At 39.1% G+C, this 25,492-nt stretch overlaps 1 protein-coding gene across 4 annotated transcripts in view; it reads left to right on the forward strand.

The window, feature by feature from the left end:
* Positions 1–25,492, forward strand: part of pcdh15a (protocadherin-related 15a) — a 217,209-nt gene that overhangs the window by 86,991 nt on the left and 104,726 nt on the right. For all 4 annotated transcript variants that reach the window (XM_044214750.1, XM_044214751.1, XM_044214752.1 and 1 more), the window contains exons 5-11: positions 13,559–13,719; positions 16,377–16,532; positions 17,686–17,805; positions 17,924–18,034; positions 20,079–20,249; positions 23,676–23,784; positions 23,945–24,057. In XM_044214750.1, coding sequence (XP_044070685.1) covers positions 13,559–13,719; positions 16,377–16,532; positions 17,686–17,805; positions 17,924–18,034; positions 20,079–20,249; positions 23,676–23,784; positions 23,945–24,057 — 941 coding nt within the window. The remainder of the gene's footprint in view (positions 1–13,558; positions 13,720–16,376; positions 16,533–17,685; positions 17,806–17,923; positions 18,035–20,078; positions 20,250–23,675; positions 23,785–23,944; positions 24,058–25,492) is intronic.

The raw sequence follows: 25,492 nt of genomic DNA on the forward strand, positions 1-25,492 counted from the left end.
TGAGATCGTGGATTAGTTTAATCCTCACATTAGGCTGAACAGACATTAAAATGATTGGTCATTCATATTTCATGTACTAGATCTCATTTTCAAGCAATGCAAATTTGCAAGCAGAATACAATATGTGCTGTTCAGCAACAGAAAGGTTGCTGTGGATATCAGTTATAGATATGATGACCTTACTCCTACAGTCATGGTTGTAAAATGGTGATGGCAAACGGATTGCACTTATTGACTTTTCGTCATCTCTGTAGGTACTTGCCTCTGATTCACCTATTCACACTCACACATACTGAGCAATTTGAGGTACATTGAGTTGTTTAAGGGTTAACCCATTAACTTTGCATTTACCCAACGAACTGCTCTACCTTCTGAGCTACGGCTGCCTCTGTTTGTCATTTGTTTCTTGGCAACAACAAAACACCCAAATCTACCCTACATACTTGACCTTGAATGTTAATATGGAATGGTTGTAGCAGTTTGACTGCTGAGACCTACTGTTGAAGTGTCTTGGCTCTAGGGATGACCATGTCGATCGGCTGGTCATTACATTTTGTGCAGGCATTTGTAGTCCCAAGAAGATGAAGCCTAATGGGAATCCACCTTTATCTAGCGCCACCAGCATGTCAAAATTTTCACTTATTCAGGCAAATATCTTAACATCTACTAGATGGATTTTCAAAAAATCTTGTTCAAACATTCATAGTTCCCAGATGATGAACATTCATGTCCCCCTCAGGATAAATCTTTTTGTGATACCTTAAGTTTACCTATAGCACCATCATCAGGTCAACTTTTCACTTTGTCCAATACTTTGGTTTATCACCAAATGACTAAAAATTATGACATTTCCTTCAGCCTCAGCTGTACTTTTTTTTTCCTAATTAGCAAATGTTACTGTGCTAACACGATAAACAATGGTGAACATGGTAAACATTACCTTCTAAACATCAGCATGTGGCATTGTGAGAATATTGGCATGCCTTTAGAATTTAGCTCAAAGCACCTCTGTGCTTAAGAACAGCCTTACAGAGCCGCTAGCCGCTGGCTGTAGACTCTTAGTCTTATCATTTAACAGCTTCATACTTGGAAATCAAGTTGGCATAATTATTGAGAAGATGTATGTTACAAAGACAAGAAAAATGGCACAATTGCTGCTGGTACATTGTTAAGGTACCCATAAGAAACCACTTTGTTAGGAGAAATCAGGTTACAGCAGCAAAATGGAGTTTACATGCACTGCAGTAACCTGGTTAGTATAAAACCCGTGTTTGGTCAGTAATGTGATTTCTCCCCCATGGTACTTTACCATATTTTTGAACGAAGGCTGGCATACTTTCACTAAGTGTATTAGTGATAAAGTATGTTACACCTCAGCTCTAAGAGATTTTTTTCCTGAGAATTTGGACTTGCGGCGCAGTGGGAGGACAGGGTCTGTAGTGTGAGAGCACATTTTTTTCTTTCTTCACACAAAACACAACAAATGGCCATGAAATCAGAAATCTAGCTGTGTGTACCAGGTTTCTCTTAATGTCTTACGCCAATTAAGAACTTTTTACTGCAGAAAGCGAACAATAAATTTGTCACTTGTGGATGAATGCAGTGTTATTTATTTATTTTTAATGAGCTTGCATTGTTAAGCGCCTTGAGTCTGTCTAACAGGGGCTGTGAGGGGACTTTAAGCTAATCAGAAAGTTTTCACTCATTTCAGGTTTAGCACCAAGTCGAGACCGTGATAAAGAATTAAGCGACTGCAAAGTATCCAGTAATGCTGAGAAGCAAACCCCATTCTTAGTTTTGAATGTGGTTATTGCATACTACACTGGAGCTCTCTTGCAAAATGTGTCACACAGCTATTTTTGTCCACATGGGACAGCTCAGTATGATTCCAACAGAATCTTTTAGGTAGTTTATTCGTCTCAGAGAGTGATATATTTTTTAGAAAGAATGTGTACATTTTTGGATTATAATTTTTTGCATTTCAGATGGCAAAGTTTTTCCAGAAATATGGATATACATCTTTTAACATGATCAAGAAACACTGCCTGTGTTAAATCTAGCTGAATAAAAAAAAACAAACAATAAAATGTCCTACCTATGCCCTGTAACAGTTTGGGCTGTATTGGTGAATCTTCATCACTCGCTCCCAAATCTACAAACAAGAGAGATGAGTTTGCTCCATCTCTGATGTCATTCCAATAAATGACATCAGAGAGTTGCATAGAGAATTGCTTAAAAAATTTGGCAAAGGAGTCAGTTCTAATACCCAGGACATCTTTCAAGCTAACATTCTAGGAATGCACAAAGTCAGTCTCCCATTCATTATCAATGGAGCAGCTCCAGGCTGTATATCAGAATGACATCACAGATGAAAGGCTTGGTTCTTGAAATTTGAGCTTCAGAAAGACTGCATACGTGTGAGATTCAGATACTAACTGAGCCCATTACAGTCACTTCAGCATCATGCAGCGGTGGTTTATTCCGTTTTTACAATGATGCCCCAGTTTTCTGATTTTCACACAGATATGCGGCCTCCTGCAGGATGCATACTGGTGAAGAATACATGACTCAAGGCTTGTCCAATTTTACATTAGGATTACTGTGATGCACACTTTAAAATTAAATCAAATCCAAATCTAACAATACTATGTCTCCTGCTAACCTCTACTCTTGATGTAAAATAAAAGCACATCTGAATGATTATAAACAGCCATGTGAATCTGCTAACTCTAAACAACCAGAATGTTATTCAAAGTATTTGAGCACCATCTTTAACTGAACTTTTAAGACGTGCCCTTCTTTAAGCTATGTGCTTAAAATTTGTTTATGTAATCGAAGACCATAGCAGTGTACACAGACACAAAGCTATCTGGTATTTAAGTATTGATAGGACTTGAGTCATAGATGCAGGCTCTCTTTTCAACAGAGCTAGGTCTCAAATACCACTTCATGTTACTCAAGATAATGAATGCTCTTTCTATCCTGGCAACAGGTTTCTTGTTCAAAGGGCTTTGAGGGCGTAAATGAAGGTCTTGGACTGCCTGGCATACTCATTGTAAACAACCCCGGATAATGTTACATGATTAACCTATGATGTACAATCCACTGACATCCACACTATGGCTACATGTCAAGTCTCTTAATTGTATCCACGTTTCCCTCACTTGCATCTTTTCCCTCCCACCGGGGATGCACGGATGTGATGCACAGTTCTGATGGCTTACACTTTTCAGCATTATCAATTATGTCTGTGTTGTCCATCTTTTCTTTCACCACACAATCTCCTGCAATAAAGCAGCCATTTTTCCTAAAACATCACTTGATTCTCATGTAAATAACACATCCCCATCCTACACATCATAGCGAGGATATACAATGATGAACAGACAGTAATTTGATAATTATGATAATTTAACATGACCGTGATCACATAATTACATTCATGCAAGTTGCACTGTCAAAACTCATTTGCTGACCAATTAGCTTCTTTGACTTACAATCAAAAGCAATACTTTTATTACTCCAAGAGAAATGAAATCACCATGATTCATGTGGATGATTCTAAATGAAATGATAATGTGTCACATTTGTTAGCGCATTACTTTAATTTGATTGCAGTGCAACATCTGTTGCCACACAGTGTGATGGAAAATTTGTCGTGAGCTGGTCAACTCAGATGAAGACTTCAGGAGACTGGATGTCTTACACAGCAATGTTTAATGAGGCTCGGCCAAGGAGACAATGGCATCAGCAATACAGGGTGAACCCAGTGCAGTGCCCAAACCAAGCCTGAAGGTCTCTTCCTGTTCCACAATATTTATCCCTTTCTAGCGCTATAGTGTCTAACATGCTTCCCTTACAAGGTTAGGAACCTTTAGCCTAAATATGGGTGCTCACCTATAGTCACACTTGAATTAACGGGGCATCTGTAGTGCATTCTTCAGGCAAGTATGTTAGTATCTCTCTCTCTCTCTCTCAGGAAGGAAACAAGACCTACTATCAGTGGGGTTGCCTAAGTAATGGCCCCGCCTGTAATCCAGCTGTTCCCTCCCTAGCCTGAACCAACAGAGACAATAAAGTGAGCTACGGCTGAGAACATACAGAGGTCAGCTCCTTTTCTAGGATAGTAAGTGAGTCTTAAGTTACTATAGCTATGTTTCTGTCCCTCATCTGTGTACCATATCTCTACATAGGGGCCTAGGGGAAATAACTTACAGATGTGGCTTTTATACATATGTAATATAAGAAAATTCCATGACACACAGTAAAATTTTTATTCTTTTAATTCTATTTTAAATTTTATGAAAGTTATGACTGAACCCTCATTTATGTCAAAAGGATCAAATTAAGTTTAATTATTTTTGGATTTATTTGTAAATGTATGAAATGTTTTAATCTTTTATCTGTCTTCAACTTCGAGCAGTTGATGTAGGCAGCCATTATTAAAACAAACTGGCGAGTTATAACAAACACACCTGTACCTACAGTGGGTATTCGTACAGTAGAAGAACTTATAAAATCGATCTTATGTCATCTTCTTTTATGGCAGGTGGTGCCAACAAACTTTTGGAGACTGAAAATACTTGTTTCACAAAAACCAACCAGCCTTAACAACAAGTACAATTTATCACCACAGAGAACTGGAGACACAAATCTGTGTGGGAACAGGTAGCAGTAGCCACAATTGGCAGCCAGCCCAAGAGGTTCTGTTTTCCAACGTTTTGAACATGTTCATCATTTACAAACCAGCCTGGACCCTGTATAGGTGTGAGTTGCTGCTTTGAAAACTGCACACAAATCACACTTAAGATTGTGCAATGCTATGAATGGGTGTAGGCAGACAATAAAGTTCTTTGCATTCCTAGAATGTGCTTTTGTGTGTGCGTTATTTTGGATTGGACAAGTATCCGTCATCTACTCATCCGTCGATTACTGTAATAGTCTTTTCTCCAGCTTGTGCGAATGACTCATCAGTAGTGGTAGTTTCCAGCTTGTACACAATGTTACAGCTAGAAAACTTACAAAGTCTGGAAAGTTTTGTTTTGGTTTTTCCATCATGGCCTTCCTGCACTTGCTGTCGGTAGAAGCTGGAGCTGATTGTCAAGTGCTTCTCCAAGCTTAAAATGCCCTGAATAGTGTGGCTGCATCACATCTATCTTATATCATTCAGGTGAATACACTGAGCTCTACTCTGCACTCACTTGATGCAGGTCAACTACCAACCAAGTTTTGTTGGTAGTAGAGCATCTGCCAACACACACTAAAAACTCAGTATATGTGGTACACAAAGAAGGCTTTAAGACTTTTGATTGAAATATCTCAAAAGCTAGTGAATTATCATGAAATGTTAAACTGACATTCATGGAGCCCGGATGATGCAGCCTAATGACTTTGACCCCATGACTTTTCATCTATCGCCACCATGAGGTTGACATTTGTGGTTTTGAGTGTTGGATATATTGCCATGAAATTTGATATACACATTTATGTCCCCCTCAGGATTAATTGCATTTAAGTTTAGCTTGCTAATAGTTATAAGTTCAACAACAGCTCATTTCCCTAGAGATACTGGAGTATTTGTTTTATAGATTATTTGAGCATTGTTGTTTTTAGGTAACCTATCCACTTAAATAGTCACATCAATAATGATTACAACATAAAAGTTACAACGACAATGCTTGCAGACATACATCAGCTCCATTGTTTATTTTTAGTGCTCCTGCGAGGCGCAATGACTGATGGGTAATCTTGCTTGTCAGCGAACTGATGAACCATTGTTCACTTCTTCCCTACACAGTTCACAGTTCCCTTTGATTGTTTTTTGTTTGCTCCCTTCGGTTTGGAATCTTACTTAACATGGCTGAATACCCTGTGCAGTCCACTTAGCAGGGAACTACTAGGCGATCAGAATGCACCCTGATACTTTGTATCACATGAGCGATCATCTCACATCCCATTCGCTATTCAACTCGCTACTTCAGGCTGCAGCCGACAGTACACAATATTTGTCGGTCTGAACACGGCCTTAGTAAAGTTTGTGCCATATCTGTTATGTATGCGTGTGCATGTACTTTTCTTGTGCAACCTTTTCTGTTATGAGTATATGGGTTTTCTGTCTTTTTGAAGTGCTGTAAGACCTCTTGGTGGTAATGCCCCCTAAATGTATTCACAATGCTCAGAGATACGGAATTGAAGAGAGTGTGTGGTTTAAGACTGAGAATAAGGAGGGAGTTGCAGCAACTTGAGAGTTAGGTTTCACTATGCTATTGTACCATAGTGATTTTTACACATCAATTTGCAGTCAGGAAAAGAAGTTTGTATTTGGGCTATTTTGAGAAGTCCACAGAGGCAAATTAACTGCCTGCTGCAATGATGGGGAAAAAGTCGATAGCTTCACCCAGGCTGAAATTAACCCAATTTTTTTGAACATGGCATTAATTGTATGCCCTGCATTGAAAAAATTGTGCTCAGGGCCCCATATAAGCTCAGCATGTGCATAACTAATACCTCACCAAGTATGAAAAGTAAAAAAACACTGTTTCTCCAGAGGAAGAGATTGCTGCAACTGTTTCTCAGAACACTTCTTGACATTCTCTGTTTATTGAATGAAACAGCTGCATCTTTTTTTCCTTTGTCTCTTTGACTCTAGTTTACTTTGGCAGAAATGCATAGACAGATGTTTTTCATGTCAAATTATATTGAAAGTAATTAGAGGTTATTGAGCATTTGGAGTGCTAAGATGGCAGTGATATTACATCGCTCCTCAATTGGTGGTGGCTGTAATACACATATTTTAATTTTGGCGATCTATGCTGCACAGTGGGTCCCTTGACAGCTGCCTGAGTGAGATGAGGAGTCAGTATGTGGGCAGAGCAATCACACATGACAGGTGGAAAGTGAACTTAAATAATATCTCAGAGAATATGTTATTTTCTAGCATAACACTTTTAGAGAAAGTTCTATGAGGTTTTTTGAGACAAATATCCTCTAGGGTAAAGGGTTTTGTTGTACCTGGGTGGTTAGTCCCTAATTTGTTAATGCTAAGTAGGCCTACTAACTTGTCAATAATCGTAAGCATTTCATGCATAACAATGAGTTCAACATTTGAAAGTTTAGTGTAGCACATCAACCTTTTTTGTACTGCCCATCCAGGCTGTGATTGGTTGGTTCCCAAAAAGTGACAATGATGAGTGAACTTTATGAAAAGTTATCAATTGTTGTCTGTCTTACGACATCAGCTGCAAAATCTGATTCTAACAGTTGAACTGGTATTGAGGATCTTGAGGAAGATGATGTGGTCTGGTGCATAATCAGAGTGGGCCGACGACGCATCTCTCTCGCTCTGTTTTTGCATAATGGGCTGCTCAAGTGGCCCACAGAGCGACCGGCCCACTGGGATTTCTCCCAGTGCTCCCGATGGCCAGCCCAACTATGCTCTGCCCTGTTAGTCACTCTGTCTGAGGAGAAAATGCTGTACTCACACTGTTGTTTATTTGGTTGTCATGACTTTGCAAGTGACTGACATCCTGTCACTGTTCCAGTTGCTCATCCTCAAAGTGGAGAGAGCGCGCACAACCATTTCTTTGAGTTCAGTGGAGTGGACAGCTCCGCAGAGTTGTGTAATTGTGACTTCATGACATTTCATAAAGCAGTGGTGGCAATCATTTTGGAGCAGTGGGCCAATGTAGCAATGTATATTACGGAAATACTGCTCTCACAGTTCTCCATAATTGCTGCTTGACCACCACTCAGTGTGAGCACACAGACACGTTCAGTTTTAAATTATATCAGGTGTAGATCCTCCTATTCCTCCTCTTGTCAGGTACCATTACTCAGACAGCAATGATGTGGTGCAGAGGCCCCATAGTCATGACTCCACAGGACACAGGAGAAAGATGTAGGCTACTGGACTGTTTGTCTGTGGAGGGGGATACACACCTTGATTTTTCATTATGAGGAATCTCGGCCATGATCTCTAAAGTTATCCCATTCCAGAGTCTAGGCACCTGAATTGCAAAGGCTGATCTTGTTTGGTCATCCAAAATAGAAACTTCACAGGATCTCAGCCAACAAGCTGGCACATATGGAGGCCCCTCTGTGCTTTAAAAGTAATCAGTAAGATCTTAAAATCACTTCTAAAATTAATAAGTAACCAGTGAAGTGATGCCAGGATAGGGGTAATATGCATATCTCATTTTAGTGCCAGAAAGAATTTCACCATTTCCAGAGGAAGGGGAATTACAATAACCCAGATGGGACATTACAAAGACACAAATAGAAGTCTTTTGGTTTGTTTTGGAGAGGATACTTAATCTTTGAATTTTCTTGAGTTAAAGGAAGAAATATTAGACAACTGGTTATCAGTTTATTCATACTGAGTTTGTTCAACAGGATTTCTCCTGTGCTGATTAACAAACTGGGAGAGAGGTCTGCATGGTTAGAAATCAGGGGGTTAGGTTATCTTGGCCAGTTATGAAGATCTCAAGATTTTTTGGCATTGAACAGCAGCAGTAATGGATGTCCTGGAGACAGCTTTAGCCACAGCACATTTGTGCTTGGTTGTTGCCCAAGTAAATCTGTGTCATCCACATAAAAGTGGAAATAGATATTATGAGTGCGTGTCAGATGTGAAGAAAATATGGAATATAAATAGGGGGGCGAGGGGGGTCCCCTCAGAGACGTTCTGAAATAACCTATACAGTCACTCAGGGCTACACTAAAAGTTTTGCCAGAGAGTTAAGACCATTCATTTATTGACTTTAGGAGGTTTCAGTACTTTGATGAGCTTTAAAAACCAGACTGAAACTTTTCAGACACAGGGCTCTCGTTCATAAAAGCCAGCAGTCGATCTGCAACAATTTCCTCCAGAACATTTACCCACAAAAAAGTAAGTGTAAGAATGGTACAAAATTCAGTGCAGAAAAAACAAATGGGAACTGTTAGTGAAGAGAGAACTATTAAACACCAGTTAAGGAGAGCTTTCGTACTTGTGAGTTATAACTGAAATTGTTGTTAATTTATATCCTGCAGCTTTCAGAAGAAAGCTATCTACAGTGACCGACAAGGGCAAACACACTGCAAATAGACAAAACACATCAAATTAAGAAAACATTTTCATTTATTTGAACACATGAACAGCATTTAGAAAACAAGCTTCAAATACAGAAACGCGCTGCAAATACACACAACACAACTAAATACACAAACGCGCTGCAAATACACAAAACGACAACGGAAGTGTTTCCAGAGGACAATAAAAAGTGCTGAACACGGCTTGGACACGCTTGTTGTCAAGTTTGTTGCCACGGCACTGATTCACCAAAACTTAAGAGGTTATGTTTTGGAAAGACATCCAGGGTTGGTCACTATACTCTCTCATGCAGTAATTTTTCTTACAGGCATTAAATCACTGCTTTGACGACTGTGCTTTGACGACCGTGGTCACAAGATGCCACTGTACAACCTAAGCATGTCAAATCAATGAGCTTTATTCTCTCGTTATAGTGCAACACCTGATAACTGTCTAAACTCCCATGCTTAAAAACTTGTGAGGATGAAAAATCTCAGGGTTGGTTGGGTTTAATGCAGGAAACCCTGCAGGCTGTAGGGAACGCTATTTATGTGCACTCTAACAATCACAACAGGCTGCAGTCCATCTGTCATTACTGATGAACCTGGTATTATCTCTGATTAACAGTAGTTTTCCAACATTTTTTTCAAATTCCTTCAAATTTACCTTAACTTTTTTCTTTGAATCTGCGTGCTGAAGTGGAGAAAGAGTACAACACAAAATAACAGAAAAACAATGAACAGATGATACAGACCTGACTTCATGATTCACAAACCTTTTTGTGTCCTCTAAAAACTCTTTCGTTGTTGTTTTGTGTTTGCAGTGCGTTTCTGTATTTGCAGCTAAATGCTGCGCATGTGTTGTCAAATTAATGAAGATGTTTTCTTGATTTGCTTGTGTTTTGTCTATTTGCATGTGTTTTCTTAAGTTGCAGTGTGTTTGCCCTTGTTGGCTAACGTAGCTATCTGTACAAATTAATTGCAGCTGTTTTCTCACAAAATTAATTTTAGCCCCCATCCTTCAACAATATACCACCATTTCTACATGTGTGCTAATTATCTACTCTTGTTTGAAGTAAAAAAAATACTTATTTGGTTTCATAAGCTTCGTTTATACTCATGTGAGACGCCGTGGCGCGGGCCTCTGCAGAGCTCCAAGCATACACAGAGGCGTTTATGCTCAGTGCGTTTTTCGTTGCAGTATTCTCCGACATGCTGGGGTCGTACAAACAAAAAGTCAAGAAGTCAACGAGTGTTACTGGAAGAATGTCATTATCCAACATGGCAATCCCTCATACTTTTTCACGCCTTCCTACAAAATGAAATGAAAAGGGCACTATACGCTCCCTGGGCGCCTAGTTACAAAAATTCAGAGGTGCATGGTCAAGCTCTGCGACAGCTTGCGGCCTGACGCAAAAGGCGCGGGGGACACTCGAGCATAAACCAGACTTTAGAGATCAAATGATGTCGAACAATAAAAAGGCCAGAAACAATCAGTTTCATTGACTGATTCCGGCCTTTGGCAAAAACAACTGCAGTTCTAATTTTTAGTTGTGAGTTAACTGCTTCGTTTTACTATCCCACACCCACTTATTTCTTTTGGTTTGCTTCCTTGTGGCACCCAGAACCTATTATGCATTAAGATCATGGATTAAGCTCAAAGCATATTTCAAACAGGACACCATGCTAATACAATCAACCTTAATGCAATAAACTTTTTTTCATACTAAACGTGCAGCCCTTTCAGAAACGGGCCTTCACACTTATCTGATGCCATCATCTACGGATGCCAACATTATTGATATTTGGGATAAAAGCAAGCCCTCTGTGTTGTCTCTGTGGGATTAGTCCACTGTGAAGCCCAGATCAGAGGCGCCTCTGACCAGAGATGACCCTGACTGAGTCACAGGCTACTGAGGAGAGAGTAATTTTATTTATTTAGAAATGAAGTGCATATACAGGATAGTTGAACTCTGGGTAGCGCTTATTTGTATAGGTTTGACAGACTCTGGCATCCTCTTGACTGATGAGGACAACAACTTTGCTGTGTGACTGAGATTGAGAGAGGAAGTACCCAGAACAGTGGGAGTATTGGCTGTCACAGCAGAAAAGCTGAAGTTCATTTAACTTGAGAAAGAAAGGAGGCTCTCTGTGCCCTCCCTTGTAATATTATCAGCGGTGTAATTTACGACCCAAGAGTTTCAAAAAGATGTAGCTCACCACTCAAGTTACTGAGGCAGATATATTTATGAAAAGCTGTGTTTTAGATTAATGAACGAGCAACAGGGGGGTCTTTTGACTTTTAAATTAAATTCTTAGAAGATTCATTTTTCAGATGAAGTTTAGCCCAAGTGAGACAGATAATTATAGGTCCCTGTGACAACACACAAATGCATCAAACCCTGACTGCTGCAAACAGGGAGCACATTCATTAATAGTAGCATAAAAATGCAGGAGTGGTTATTATAATTATAAGGCAAAAGATTCCATCACACCTCCATCTGTGCTCCTTCTTGAGTATCTGAGAGTCTGACTCTGCAAAATGGATAAACCTGCTTTATGAAAGGATAAAATACAAGATGTTATGGGCAGTAATTAAAAAGCCCATTAAAATACCACCATCCTTTTAGGTTTTACAGCTGGTAGATTGGCGAGGCATGTCAGGTGCTTTTAGTCTCTACAGTATTTCAACATCTATATGGTTAAGTTTACTTACTTGAAACTAAACTTTAAATTCTGCCACACAACAATAGTAAACACATGCAGTGATAGTGATACACTGAATAATGTTTTGGCCAATACATAAATGAGTATTGTTTACCTTGTACATTATTTACTTCAATAATTCTGTATGGGCACATGTCGCTCTAAATAAAACACCACATGGCCTCAGTAACCAGGCAGAATTGGGACCAGTTAGCTGCTAGCTTACTTGCCTTGTGCCTTGTGCCTTGTGCCTTGCGTGGATGCCTTGAATCAGGTATGTCATGTCAATGGGGAATGTAGCGACCTAGCAGGAGAGGGGTGGGTCACACAAACCAAAGAGAGAGAGAGAGAGAGAGAGAGTTATTTCGAGGATCACCTTTTGACAGCCATATCAACAATTCCCAATTTCATGCAGATTTTGGGTTGGATTTGTTGGTTTGTTTCAGAATCAGCTTTACTGGCCAGGTATGTGTACACATGCAAGGAATTTGACTCCGTTTTTTTTGTTACTCTCTATATACATACACAGAAATAGACATAAATGTGGCTAAAATATATACAGTATGCACAGCATATGTAGATTTAAAAAGTGATAATTTGTTGCTGTAGCTGAATCTCTCACTCTTGTAAGAGTTTTCTGATACACAATGGTTAATCTATACCCTACAAGCCAAGATGTATGTAATCGTAAATGGTGCTAAACTGGTTTTGACTTGTTGGATTAAAAAAGAACTCTTTATCTGCAGATAAAGAATGTTTCAGAAAGATAGAATAAGAAAGATTAGACCAGATTGATGGGCTAACAAAGCAAATACAAATAGGCTGCATATTCATCATCCATTTGAGTGACTGCAATATCTCAATCAACAGTGTAATGTAGCTATTTTATTACTTTACATATGTTTTTTAGATATTTGTTGTATGCATGCAACTTTCTAATTACTTTCACTCAAACTTTTAAAACTGTAGTTTTGTAGTGGGCAACTTTCACTGAGACATTTCCAGCAAAATGTGGGCTACTTTAACTTAAGTATGACTTTTAATTTATTTTTGCACCACTGATCTCAATTAAAATACCTCACCACTACTCCTCCTGGCTTTTCTTTTTTTAGTGAACCTCCAGTTATTTCATAAATCCACTAATTTGGCCACTTAGGAGTCAAGCAATCCTCAGATTTAACAGGCAAGTGTTGTCCCAGAGGGCTGCTGTGGCAAAGTTTAATTAGTCACTGATTAAAAGCTGTTGAATTTAAACCAGAAAGTGTTGGTGTCCTGAAGGACGATAACTCTAAATTATACAGATTTGCCCATATAAGGTGTGGAATAGTCTACAGAGATCTGAGGCAATATTTCCAAAGTTTTGTAAGGCTGTTGTTTAGTGGTCAGCGTAAGAGTACATTTTAAAAATCATGCAAGTTTTTCTCCTGAAAGTTTTAAAAATGCCAGAAATGTATACAAGATTAAAAAGCATATTACACAGAAAATGATCACAGAAATTACACTGCTTCTGTATTAGATATTATAAAACCTTCATTCAAATAAGTATTATTATTCAACAAAACTGTGCTCTTTTATTTTTTATTTCTTTTCATTTCAGCTGATTGTCTGAAGTAATATGACCTTCATCATCCAGTGACTTTGCTTTTCAGTATTCTTTTACAACAAAACATTTTGTCAATAACAGGTCTTTTGTACCACCTGATTTGTAAGAATAAAATAGTGATGGTGAATGTCCTTCTACAAGAGGGACATTTATTAAATGAAGACTTCTCTGCCTTCACAGGTACAGTTTTGGTGGAAAACATGCAGATAAATGGCCATGCCCAAGACCCAGGCAGAACCATCTCGCTGACATTGCTTGACAACTATGAGTACTGGGTGATACTGGAACCAGCTAGACAGAGGCTCTACCTCAACAGCACTGGACGCGTTCTGGACAGAGATGTGAGTACAGGACTAAGGATGGTGATCTGTAGTGACAAAGTCACACTTGTGTCCTGGAGTATTTCACACTTGCTAGTTGTGTCCTTGTGTGGTCTCTGCTCTTATGGCCATGATCAAGTGTTGTATACACACACAATATCTGTTTACACTTTAATCATAGCTGAGTCAGTTTCTCACATTTATTTTTTATCAATGACATGTAAACTCAGTAATTGTCATCATTATTATAATTTCTGAGGCCAGTGGGAGGTGATTCAAGGGATGAAGAAGGAATTAAGTATATTCAAATATTTTAACTAGCTATTTACGTTGTTATGGTTACGGGATTTTTTTTTTTACAGTAGAATTGACAAAAGTTTCAAAAGAGAAATATAATTGTAATTTTGAACATGTTAAAACTTCTTGTAGTCATGATATGAAGACAAAAATCAGCTGTATCACAGGAAGAAGCAGTCACTAGTTTTCTTTTAGCTTCAGAACATTTGATTTGTGCCTTAACACCCTTTAAAATAATATAATTATGAATTAAAGCTGTTAAATAGAATATTATGTTTTCAATTGTCAAGAAGTCATTTTAGCTCTTCTCACTGAACATTTTGAAAATCGAGCCAAATCAATAGCAAAAGGTATGTCAGATTGCATTGTACTGTATTGCAGAATTAAAATCATATTATATTATTATATTATATTATATTATTATTATATATTTGATCATATTTGGGATATGGCGTTTACATGGAATATGAGAAACCTGGTTATTCATATCCCTCTATACATGGTCATAACATTATCCAGGTTCCTGATTGTGTGTCTTGATTCCTCAATGTCTTAGCCACTCATTTCTGTACTGGCTGAATTACCGCAACGGCTGAGAATAAACTGCAGAATGATTAGCTGGATTTAGCTTTTCCATGTGTTCAACGGTAATGGAAAAACAGTAGCAATAATGACATTAACATCATGATCTGAAATGCTTTACTGAAGTCAGATTTTCTTACAGCTTGTTTGTCATCAATGCATCATTATTTACCATCATATTTGTTGTTTTACTGACTAACTTCTACATAACTTGAGGTGATGCACCTGCACACATGGCAGAGAATGATGAGAAACCTGGCTAAGGTTTTTACATGCCACAGAATCCTGATTTCTATCAGAGTACTTCAGCTAGCATATCCAGGTTTCTCAAGACCGGGATAAGGGCTTATGCAGGTTTCTCAGGATACTCCAAAAACTCTTTTTGCACTGTCACTTTGCTCCCTTTTTGTAGTTCTTTGTCATCTTTCTTGCTTACAATTACAATTATCAATACAGTAAGGTAATTAACCTTGATTCTTACTAGAGTTTAATAGTACAATAACAGTTTAATTTCTACCATTACATCATTGGTCCATTGCTCCTTCATTTTAATAACAAATCTGAATTTATGATGCCACTGTTGTTTAGCTACAATTGGAAAAGATACTAAGATATAATGTAGCAACAGAGTTGGTGGTCATTTGTTTCAGTGTAGTATGATAATTCATCCCTAGTGCTAAATATAGTAAATGAATGAATAAATGCAGGCTCTGTGTCTGTATGTAATATGTCCAGTTCAGTTATCCAGGGTATCCAGTAAACCTGCAGTGAATATAGATCAGTCTAAATGGTACAGTATAGGATGTGAGGTGCACAGGGGTTAGCACTGGGTGTTTAGTGTTGTGACTGCTGTGGGAAAGAAACTGTTTTTGAAGTGTATGGTTAGATTATAGGACCAAGGGGAGGGAGCTGGACATGAAGCTACTCAGTATCTCAGAAATATGGCCTATTAACAGGAGAAATGACAACAGTGGAGGAGCACATGGAAGTCAAACCTTTGCAAGTGAGAAGGAGAGAGGGAGAAGCTAGCCAGGCTGCATTACACTATATGGCAAGATCATCCTTGTTTCTAAATACAGATGATGTCTGACAAGTAGTGCTGGCAACAAGACAAGCAGCTGCTGTACAATATACATTTGAACAGAACATGTCACACGACTCACAGCTCTCTGTTTGACCAGGCATTTTAATAATTTTTTACATGTAATATTCAAAAAGCAAAATCAGGCTGCGCCGCCTAGCTTAAACTAAAATAACAATAGCCATGATTTGTTTGCTCTGATACTATGCAGGTAATATAATTAAGAGGATTGAATAGCAATTTTGTTTGAGTCTTGTTTTTTTCTAACAAGACTGACATAGATTCAGACTGGATGAATTTAATGTCAGGATACTGTCCACCAAGAAACAAGTTGATTTAAGTAAATTGGTTGTCATGACAATACTGGTGGATGCTGGTAAACAGACATTTCTGCCAAAACCTCCCTCAGCTCTTTCTTTTTGCTTTGAGCATCATTCGTGTGTATTGTTTGTTTTCTGTGCTGGTTAAGTAGTTTGTTTACTGGACATATTTGAAACCAGTAAAGGTCAGCTGAGCTCTCATTTTATCATCTCTGATGAAGTACATATATTATTCTATATAAAATGTAAGATATTATTGGGAAGAAAAAAACTTTTGCAATAGCTTATTGTAACCCCAGTCAACTGGACTGTATGTTGGGAAAAAGGGAATTAGAACATATACCACAACTGTACAGTTGTAATACTTAAATGACATGTCTTTCATTTCTCTCTCTCAGCCCCCCAACTCCATCACCACCATTGTGGTTCAAGTCCAGTGCACCAATATGCTGGTTGGTACTGTCATTTTGCACGAGGTACGGATTGTTGTGAGGGACAAGAATGACAACACCCCTCGCTTTCAGCAGCCACGCTACTATGTTGCAGTAAACGAGGTAACTCCTGTTGTTGGCTGTGCAGGGTTTGTAAATCAAGACAGTATGTGCAGCATTGTAATGTTGTTGTAGCATCTTTTAAATTATTCTGATCACACAAGTTTTTGTTTTTTTAAATATGAGCCAATCCCATTGAAAAGTGGTGCAGCCTATCTATTGGTTTCTTAGGCATAGGGCATAGTGACATGTGTTGCTGTCTGCCACAGAATAGTTTTTGATACTATCAGTGGGGTCGCCAAAGTCTGAAATGTTCAAAACCCACACATAGTTGCTTTGCATCTGAGCCCACTGGTGCAAAATGACAAAATTTAGGACCTTGACTATCTGACTGCCTGCCTACTGTAGTTAGTAGTTATTTTTTAGTTAACTACACTTTATTGTTATGTTTCAGTTTTGATATTTGAAATACTAGCAGCTTAAATATTGTTGTCTTTTACAACAATTCTGTACAATTTGGCTGTAAAATCTTTTTTCCCACACTGTGGCTGACAAGAACAGCACGGCTCTCCTGACCTGCCAGTTTGCAGGTCAGGAGAGCATTCAGGAATTTTGTTGCAGCCTGCTCTGCATTTAGTTATATACATCTAGTGAGCACCAGATGGGGCAATCTTTTTCCTCCAAAACAAACCTGCATCACCTGCAGTGATTCAAGATAATTAATTTCTGACTTTACAGTCATGTGCTTTGAGATCAAGGGATAATTCCATACTGAGTTCTAGACAACCACGACTTTTGTCTCCATTGTTCACACTTTATGTACATTGCGTTGTGTTCGAAATTCCTGTCATAGTGTGTTATCATAGCCATGTGCAGCTGCCTCAACAGTATAGTGAGTCATTCTACACTTCTGTCAACTTCTTCCCTGAACAAGCTCTCCTGCCCACTGCCTGGTCCTGAGGACTTTGCTGAGGGCTCTGGGGAACAGCAGTGGTTCTCATACTTACTTTTTGTTATTCTGTCAGCAGTGTGCGTAAGCCTTGAGACTGCTGCTGACTGCAATATTTCCCCTTTTTGATATTTTTTTTCTTTTTGTATACTAATGGGGTGGAGTGGCAACAGTAATAGCTATATGCATGGGTTCTCTGCTGTTAGTAGACAGGGGGCTGTTTGAGCTGTTTACTTTTGTTTTTCCCACTCTCATATTTTTCTCTAGCTCACACCAGTTGGAACGACCATTTTCACTGGCTTCTCAGGAAATAATGGCGCTACGGACATTGACGATGGGCCAAATGGACATATAGAATACAGCGTCCTTTACAACCCCAATGACCCGGTATATGGACAAGTCACGCCATGATAAACACCCTCTACACCATTGTAAATTTCTTCAACAATCATGACTTATTGCTCACATCCACCTTTCTTTCTGTCTTATCGACTCTCTCTTTCAGGCATCTAACAGAACAGTGAGTGTCGCAAACACCCTTTCAGGAAACATTATCCTGGCAGACAGGCTAAACTATGAGGAGAGAACTCGCTACCTGGTTTTGGTCCAAGCCAATGTAAGTGGGCTAAAATGCACAAGCACAATCACTTTTAAGTGATTTAAGACCAGTAAGTGCCAAATATCAAACAAATAATAAACAGGCCCTGATTTGTATATTTAGTTTGAGATTGTCTACCTCAGCATTGACCTTGAGGGTAAAGAACTTTTACTGCCACTAACCAATATCTCGAGATGTGCATTGTATTCAGTAGCTGCATCAACTGCTGATCAACTGAATACAACTGCTGTTGAATACAACAGCAGTTGTATTCACAAATTTTCATTTGGATCATGGAATTTCAACACTCAAGGACCTGTTTTTTCTTGGAGAATAACAGTGTTTTCACCATATTTCAGATCTTTCAGTTATTTTAGGGGGTGGATGTTTTGAACACAAAGTCAATAGCTTGCTGCTTCAATGAGTTCAAGTCCTTACACTACATAATTTCTATTCCTGAGTGAAGTTTTAAGGCAAGGTCTGGTGTATATTCTTTTTCTTTTTTTTAAATGTTGTCATCATTTAGCAAACCATCCTTTTCATTTTCAGTTTTGACTGACTGACTGACATGACTGAGAAAATATTGTAAAACAAGTCATCCTAATGATGCCAGTATGAATTATAATGATGGCATTTTTATGCTCTTTCTCTGGTCCTTACCCTTAACCATTAGGCAGCAAATGTCTGTTGACCAAGGGCCACCACAAAGCCACTGGCCAAGAATTTGACTTCAATTAGAGAAACACCCAGGCTGGGATCTAAGAGTTTTCCTTTCCTATATGGACTGTGTTGGATGTCTCAAAGCCTTATTGTTTGAAAGCTGAGAGTCTCAATATACAGAACCTCTTTGCAAACAGTTATCATGATTCATATCATTATAATTGATTCTCAATCACTGATTAAATAATCACTTTACCATAACAAGTAGTGGTCAAATATTACACTCTATACTATACAATACAGGAGGTACCAAAGCACAGATAATCATTTAGCAGTCAATCCCATCTCCTATTCGCTCCATTTCCTGTATGAGGGAGCAAAAGACTCAACCCTTTAGCCTGGCAAGAAGTCCTCCAGGGAGATTTCATTTTCTCTTGCAAGAGGACATCAGAGTAGAGAAAGAAAGAAGACATGGTATTTACTAGAACTCTGCGCTGCTTGTGTCAAGTGTTAAATTACACTGACAACGCAAATCTTTGAAGTCCTGTGCTGCTCACTTCTCCAGGGTACCACTCTGGGATACAACAGTACCACAAGGGGGAATCTTTATGGATAACTGCTGTAAAGATATGTTTTAGTGCCAAGAATTATTTCCTTTAGAAGAAAAAGTTTAATAGAATATAGAGGAGTAGTGCTGTTCCATCTGGTTTGAAGTGGTCCGATGTTGAACATATTGTTTGCATCATAACATCTCTTCCATTCAAATACATGGACAAGTGGGAGCTTTTTTGGGAGTGGGAGTATCAGTTGACAAGGTCGCTGCCAAGGATATGATTTCATTATGTAGCAAAACATAAAGCAAATCACGCAGCTAACTTAATCTAACATCATGCATTATGAAGTGCTTCGAGTAGTCAGAAAGACTAGAAAGGGGCTATATAAGTACAGTCCATTTATCATTTCAATTTTATATTAAAACACTACTACAATCTTGATATACTGTAAACAAGTCTTCCTTTTTGCTTTAAGGTAATACATGTGTTATTTAGCAGTAATTATGGTCTGTTGTTGTAAAAGCAAGTTTCCTTAGCTGGTATTGATGCAGTGTATAAAAAAATGTTATTAAGACACTTTATTTACTGCAGAAAATATTTCAATAATGTTCTACTTAAAGCAGAAGTACCCTTTCCTTCAGGCAAACAAATGAAGAATAACGACAGAATTAATGCATGACTGTGAGCTTCCGTAACGGTCACCACTGTAATAGGAACTGTGAAAACTGTCACAGTTTTAACATGCTATATTGATTTTAGCTCAAGCAGTGTGTAGCCCCAGTGCACAAACCAACAAGTCATGTGGGAGTTTGAAGGTTGAAAGTGGAAAGCATTTGCTCATCTTCCAGGACCGCGCTCCATACCCCCCCAACAGACTAACGGCTACCACGACTCTGACTGTGGATGTTCTGGATGGAGATGACCTGGGCCCCATGTTCCTACCTTGTGTTTTGGTGAACAGCACCCGCGACTGCAACCCCCTCACCTACCATGTTGCTATCCCTGAAGGCACTCAACCGGTAAGAACCAGGCAGACAGGCAAGTGTGAAACACCCTGCTCTTCCACAAGGTCATTTTAACAGAATTCCTCCTGTTAATAGAATGTGCATGTTTGTATTTTCATGCATGCAGGTTGTCTTTTTATCTGTCATCCTGTGTATACATGTGCACTATGCCACATAATTCAGATTTGTGATACAGTTGTGCTGTAAGTGTGCATTCCTGTTAAATGTTAAACTATGCCACACCTGTTAAATAGCCTACACTTTGCTTTTGCCTCAACACATGGAGGCAGAGTAAGCTTTGCTGTTTTGTCTCAGCATCATAATTCCAGGGGCATTTTCTGGTCTGTTGGACCAGCAATTAGAGCTGAAGGCTGAGTTGACCTGGGATGACAGCTAAACACCACTGGAATTCATAGAAGCAAGAAAAATAGAGTGGGAGATGGTGTGGCAGCTGAGATAAAGACTCTGAGGTGGAGAAAACAAGTGGTGCACCGATGGAAATTATATGTATACCTATAAACAGTGTATCTATGTCTTAAGAAATCTGTATCTACTGTGAATTGCTATGCATGAAAATATCACTAGAATCAACTTAACTGAAGTGAACTGATTCAAACTGAACTGAATTGAGCTGACTGAAATATTCAATTGGTCTAGACTAGACTAAACAATCTCACCTCCTAAAGGTCTATTTAGTACAGTACTGTTCTGGAGCGATCATATCACATGATCTCCATCAGCAGATGGAGTCTGATCAGTTGCCATGGAACTGTAGATGTGTAAACATCCCATGATTCAGGGCACCTCTAGGACTTTTCATTCATTTTGAAGTTTAGCCTGACAGTTTATTAAACAGCAGTTGTCAAAACAAGTTCAACTCAAGGTTTACCTACTTGCTTGGTTTGGAGAATTCACCTATATAACACAGTCCTCATCAGCAGTCTAGACTAGACTAGGATTAAACTGTATTAAATTGAATTGGATTTGATTGGATTTACTGGACTGGACTCCACTGGTGTTGGCATTGTGACGTCCTCAGACCAAATAGTTTTGAATCTCAGCCCGGCTCCTTTCTGTGTGGTTTGCATGTTTTCCGTGTCATCACATGGGTCTCCTCTGAGTGCTCCAGTTCCCTCCCACAGTCCAAAGACACAGTACAAGAGGTGACAATTAGAAACTAAATTGCCCTGCCAGTATAATTATTTTCACACTTACTCTCAGTTTTATGCAGTATGTGGTTAATGTGAAAAAATACCGTAATGTTACTGGTGCACTTAGCTGAGAAGGTAGTATTGGGAAAAGACTCCATCAAGTATGGGTTAAGTATACTGGGTTGACATGTTTCGAACATGAGTTGAACTGATTTAAACTGAACCGAGACAGAGATAGAGAGATTAAACACAAGCAACACAGAAGCCTGCAATAATGACACAATGGGAGCTATATGGATTGGTCGAGAAAATCCAAAGTTATAGATTGAGGCCTAGAGAGCGAGGGAGTGATCTGCCTGTGTATCTGTAGCTATGGTGAAGGGGGAGCAGCCATAGTGAGTCACAGTTGTTTGTCCAGACTTTCCAGTTTTCTCATGTTATGTATAATTTATGATAAAAGGTTTGCAGACTGCTAAATATGCAGGACCTGAGAGCACCAGCTACACAAACCAAAGCTTTTTCATTAGTGTGAGAAAATGTTGGTCTTTCTCCCTATCCTCGTGCTTCTCCCCCTCTAAACACTGCATGGTTTCATCCTCCTAAAGCTTCATGCCAGTAAGGTCCGATGTTACATTTACTTTTGCTGTATGTAAACAGTTACATTACTCTTAATAGAATGTCTCCTCTATACATTTAGCAAAATATTGTTTCTGTATTAAGTCTTTTTCATAACATTTACCTCATATTCTCTTCCGTTTACTTTCCTTAAACAGAGTACCATTTAATTTTGCAACAGTTTTTTTAGAAATGGCCTACATTAGCTTTGCAGTTTTCTGATTTTTCTCAGTTCTGCAGTGTAACCATTATGCTAACATATCTGTCCATGGGGAGATTTGTCTTCTCATATTTGATGAGTGTATTGTAATTAATCACAATGGCGAGACAGGCATTATTAAGTTGATCTGTGTTTATTTTCTGCCCTGGGGGGATATAATATGGGCTCTGGAGTCCCCTGGATAATGACTGCTGGAAGAGGGTATTATAGCTAATCATCATTGTGCAGAGCTAGGGGGATTTGATTTAGTGCACCTCCAGACATTGTAAAAGCGAGAGGGCTGGTTAGGGAGGGGTGTAAGGATTACTCCAGAGCTGAGGGATATAAATATACCCCCTCAGGGAGGGTAAATTCCTGCCAGAGAGCTGTTAGCCATGTGCCTGTCTATGCTAAGGAAGTTTAGCACTGGCCTCGTAGCATACATATAGACATACTATATCAGCCATATGGAAGCATTTTGCATAAGGAGAGAAATGTGATGTGCTAAACATATTCCCACTTAGCCATATGTTGGTGCAAAAGTGTAGAGTTAGAGCTGGGTAATTAGTGATGATGGTGTCTGTTTATGCAAGAGAAGGAAAAGCAGCCTACAGCACCACAAACAGATTATCCTTGATGTAGAACTCTATCAGGCATATTTAGGAGCATGCTGATGAGAAATAGATCTAATAGCACTGGCTTATTAATTAAATACCCTAATAAGTGTGCTATTGATAATGCCTGCTAAGGCACTAGCCTACATCAGGAATTTGGTTCTTCAATTGGATATCAGAAATATTCTTTTTGTCCTAATATTCAGTGTTAGTAGCCTTTTTAAATAAACCACAAAGATTAAGACACTTTGGCCTGAGATTAAGTGTAACTACTAACACAAATGTGGGGAAAGCACACATGGCTGCAGCTTTCAAATTTTTGCAGCTTTGGCGACCAGAGGCACAAGTACAATCTTAGCAAAGCACAGCACAATGTGGAGAAAAGACTGCGGCACAAACATTATTTAGAGGAATATAGTATCAGCAGGTGGAGCTGGGGCAACCTTCAAGAATGCCCAATCACAGCAGCTCCTCTCATCCCCTTTAAAAGCAGAAAACAGTTTAATGGGCCAGGAAGAGAGTCCAGGGCAGTTTCTCTATATATAATGCTGTTTTTATCTGGAGGAGCAGAGCTGCAAGTAATATACAACATGTCACATAAGATTATACAGCAGCCAAAATATTAATATATAGCACAAATGTTTTCTGTTATCCAGGGTAGATGATATCCTTTCTAAGTGGAATTTTCCATTTCATAAGATGCTGAAATTCCTGTCTCTGCATAATGAAACACTCAAAGTTATTTTGAGAGACAATATCTGTGCAGCTATAGGCTACAACTACACAGTCAACAGAAAATGAATGGATTTGCATCTGATTGTCTTGCTGTGTTGTTGACTGACTCCCCCACCCCTTGTTGCAGAGCAAACTGAACCCACTGAATGTGACCCCTCCAATCCGGGCTGTGGACATGGACAGAAACATACAGCCTCCATCAGACAGACCTGGCATTCTTTACTACATCCTGGTTGGTAGGTTCATCACGTATCTTCATTGATTTTACACATTTAATGTTTTTTGGCTCGGCTGTTATGCCATGACTTGACTTCTGAATGTTCATTCTGGTGTTCTTGATGGTATCATAAAGTGCACTGAATCCAAATCTGTGAATATTCTTAATCTTCATTGCAGGTCAACCAGTCACATATCCACAGTATTTCTCCCTGAACAGAACCACTGCAGAGCTGCGTGTTCTGCAGTCTATCAGCAGGGACTTGTATAAGAGTTTCACACTCATCATCAAGGTAAACAATAACATTCTATTTGACTTATTCACACCTCACTTGTTGCCTTAACAGAATCAGTGCCAGTTTTATTTTATTAAAGAGGACGTCACCTATACTGATACAAGATTTACTGTGTGACTTTTGATCGAAACTAAACCCACCACAAAAAACTGTTGCAGTGTAATGTAAGCCCATAAGTAGGCTGAACAAAATAGGACCAACTTGAGACTGCTGTGAAGAATTACACAAAACTAAAATGGCAATGATCTGATGGTGCTGTTAGCTCACAGATGTGCAGAGTCCTGCAAGGCTGGTAAACAACTAAACATGCATGAATTACAAATATCCAAAAACATGTACAAGGTTCGTCATGAAAAACCTGGAAAAGTCAAGGAATTTTGAAAATTGCATTTGCGCATGACCTGTGTATTTTTGAAAACACTCACGGTTAGTGCAAACAAGCAACCCACTTTTAGCCAACACTCGCAGTAGCGTAGTAGTACGTTGCCTTGCCTGGAGTAATGTCCATCCTTGGTCACGGGCCACACATGGACAATATATGCCATAGTTTTGTAAAGACCAAGCAAAATGTAGATTGTGTGGAAAAAATATTTGGTATTTGGAACAGGGGAGAATCAGGGCTGTGACAGGATTGACAGTGGATTTATCATGTGTCCACCGCGGGTCCGATGTGAACCGAAAGAGTTTGAGAAACACTGAGTCCTCCACTAACCTGTTTGCCAGGTTCGACAGACATTGAAGTATTTCTTGCTTTTGGGCTTCAGTTATGCATTATGAAATGCGTCTCTCTCTATCTCGCTCACTCACACCTGTCCATGCACACTTTTTCTTGAGATCCATACCACAACATTAATAGGAATATTTTTCCAATATCTACATATATACCATTGCAAGGCAAATGTGTGCAAAATCATTTAAAATAATAACATTTTCAATGCAGTGCTACTGTTAACGCTTGCCGCATCAAGTTTAACTCATATCTTGATAACTTAAGCATGCACCCTTACCCGCCCCACCTAGATAACCTCAGTCCTGAAGGCCATTAACCTTACCTTTAGCTGCTTTGGAGATGGGAGTGAAAAAGATGTTATGATTTATGGACTTAGCAGGAAAGGCTGCTGCGTTCTCATGAATCCTAATTTAGAGCAAAGTCAGGGATTGCCTCTGTTCTGCTGGTGCAGAGCAACAGTGCAGATGAACTTTCCATCCACCCATCACTAACCTGAGCACTGTGTAACCTGCTGTTTACCGGGATAGCTGGGGAGCATAGAGAGAGCTGATTTCCACAAGAGGAAGGAGGCAAGGAGAGATTGATCATATAAGAGGTATTTTGCATGTCTTCGGGAAGATTGTGCATAGCTAGAGGAAGGGAGACAGTTCAAAGGGGGAGCATGAAAAGACCATGATAGATAGAGAGATGTGTGTGTGGAGG

The sequence above is a fragment of the Siniperca chuatsi genome, linkage group LG11, assembly GCF_020085105.1.
Source record: "Siniperca chuatsi isolate FFG_IHB_CAS linkage group LG11, ASM2008510v1, whole genome shotgun sequence".
In the NCBI taxonomy this organism is placed as follows: Eukaryota; Metazoa; Chordata; class Actinopteri; order Centrarchiformes; family Sinipercidae; genus Siniperca; species Siniperca chuatsi.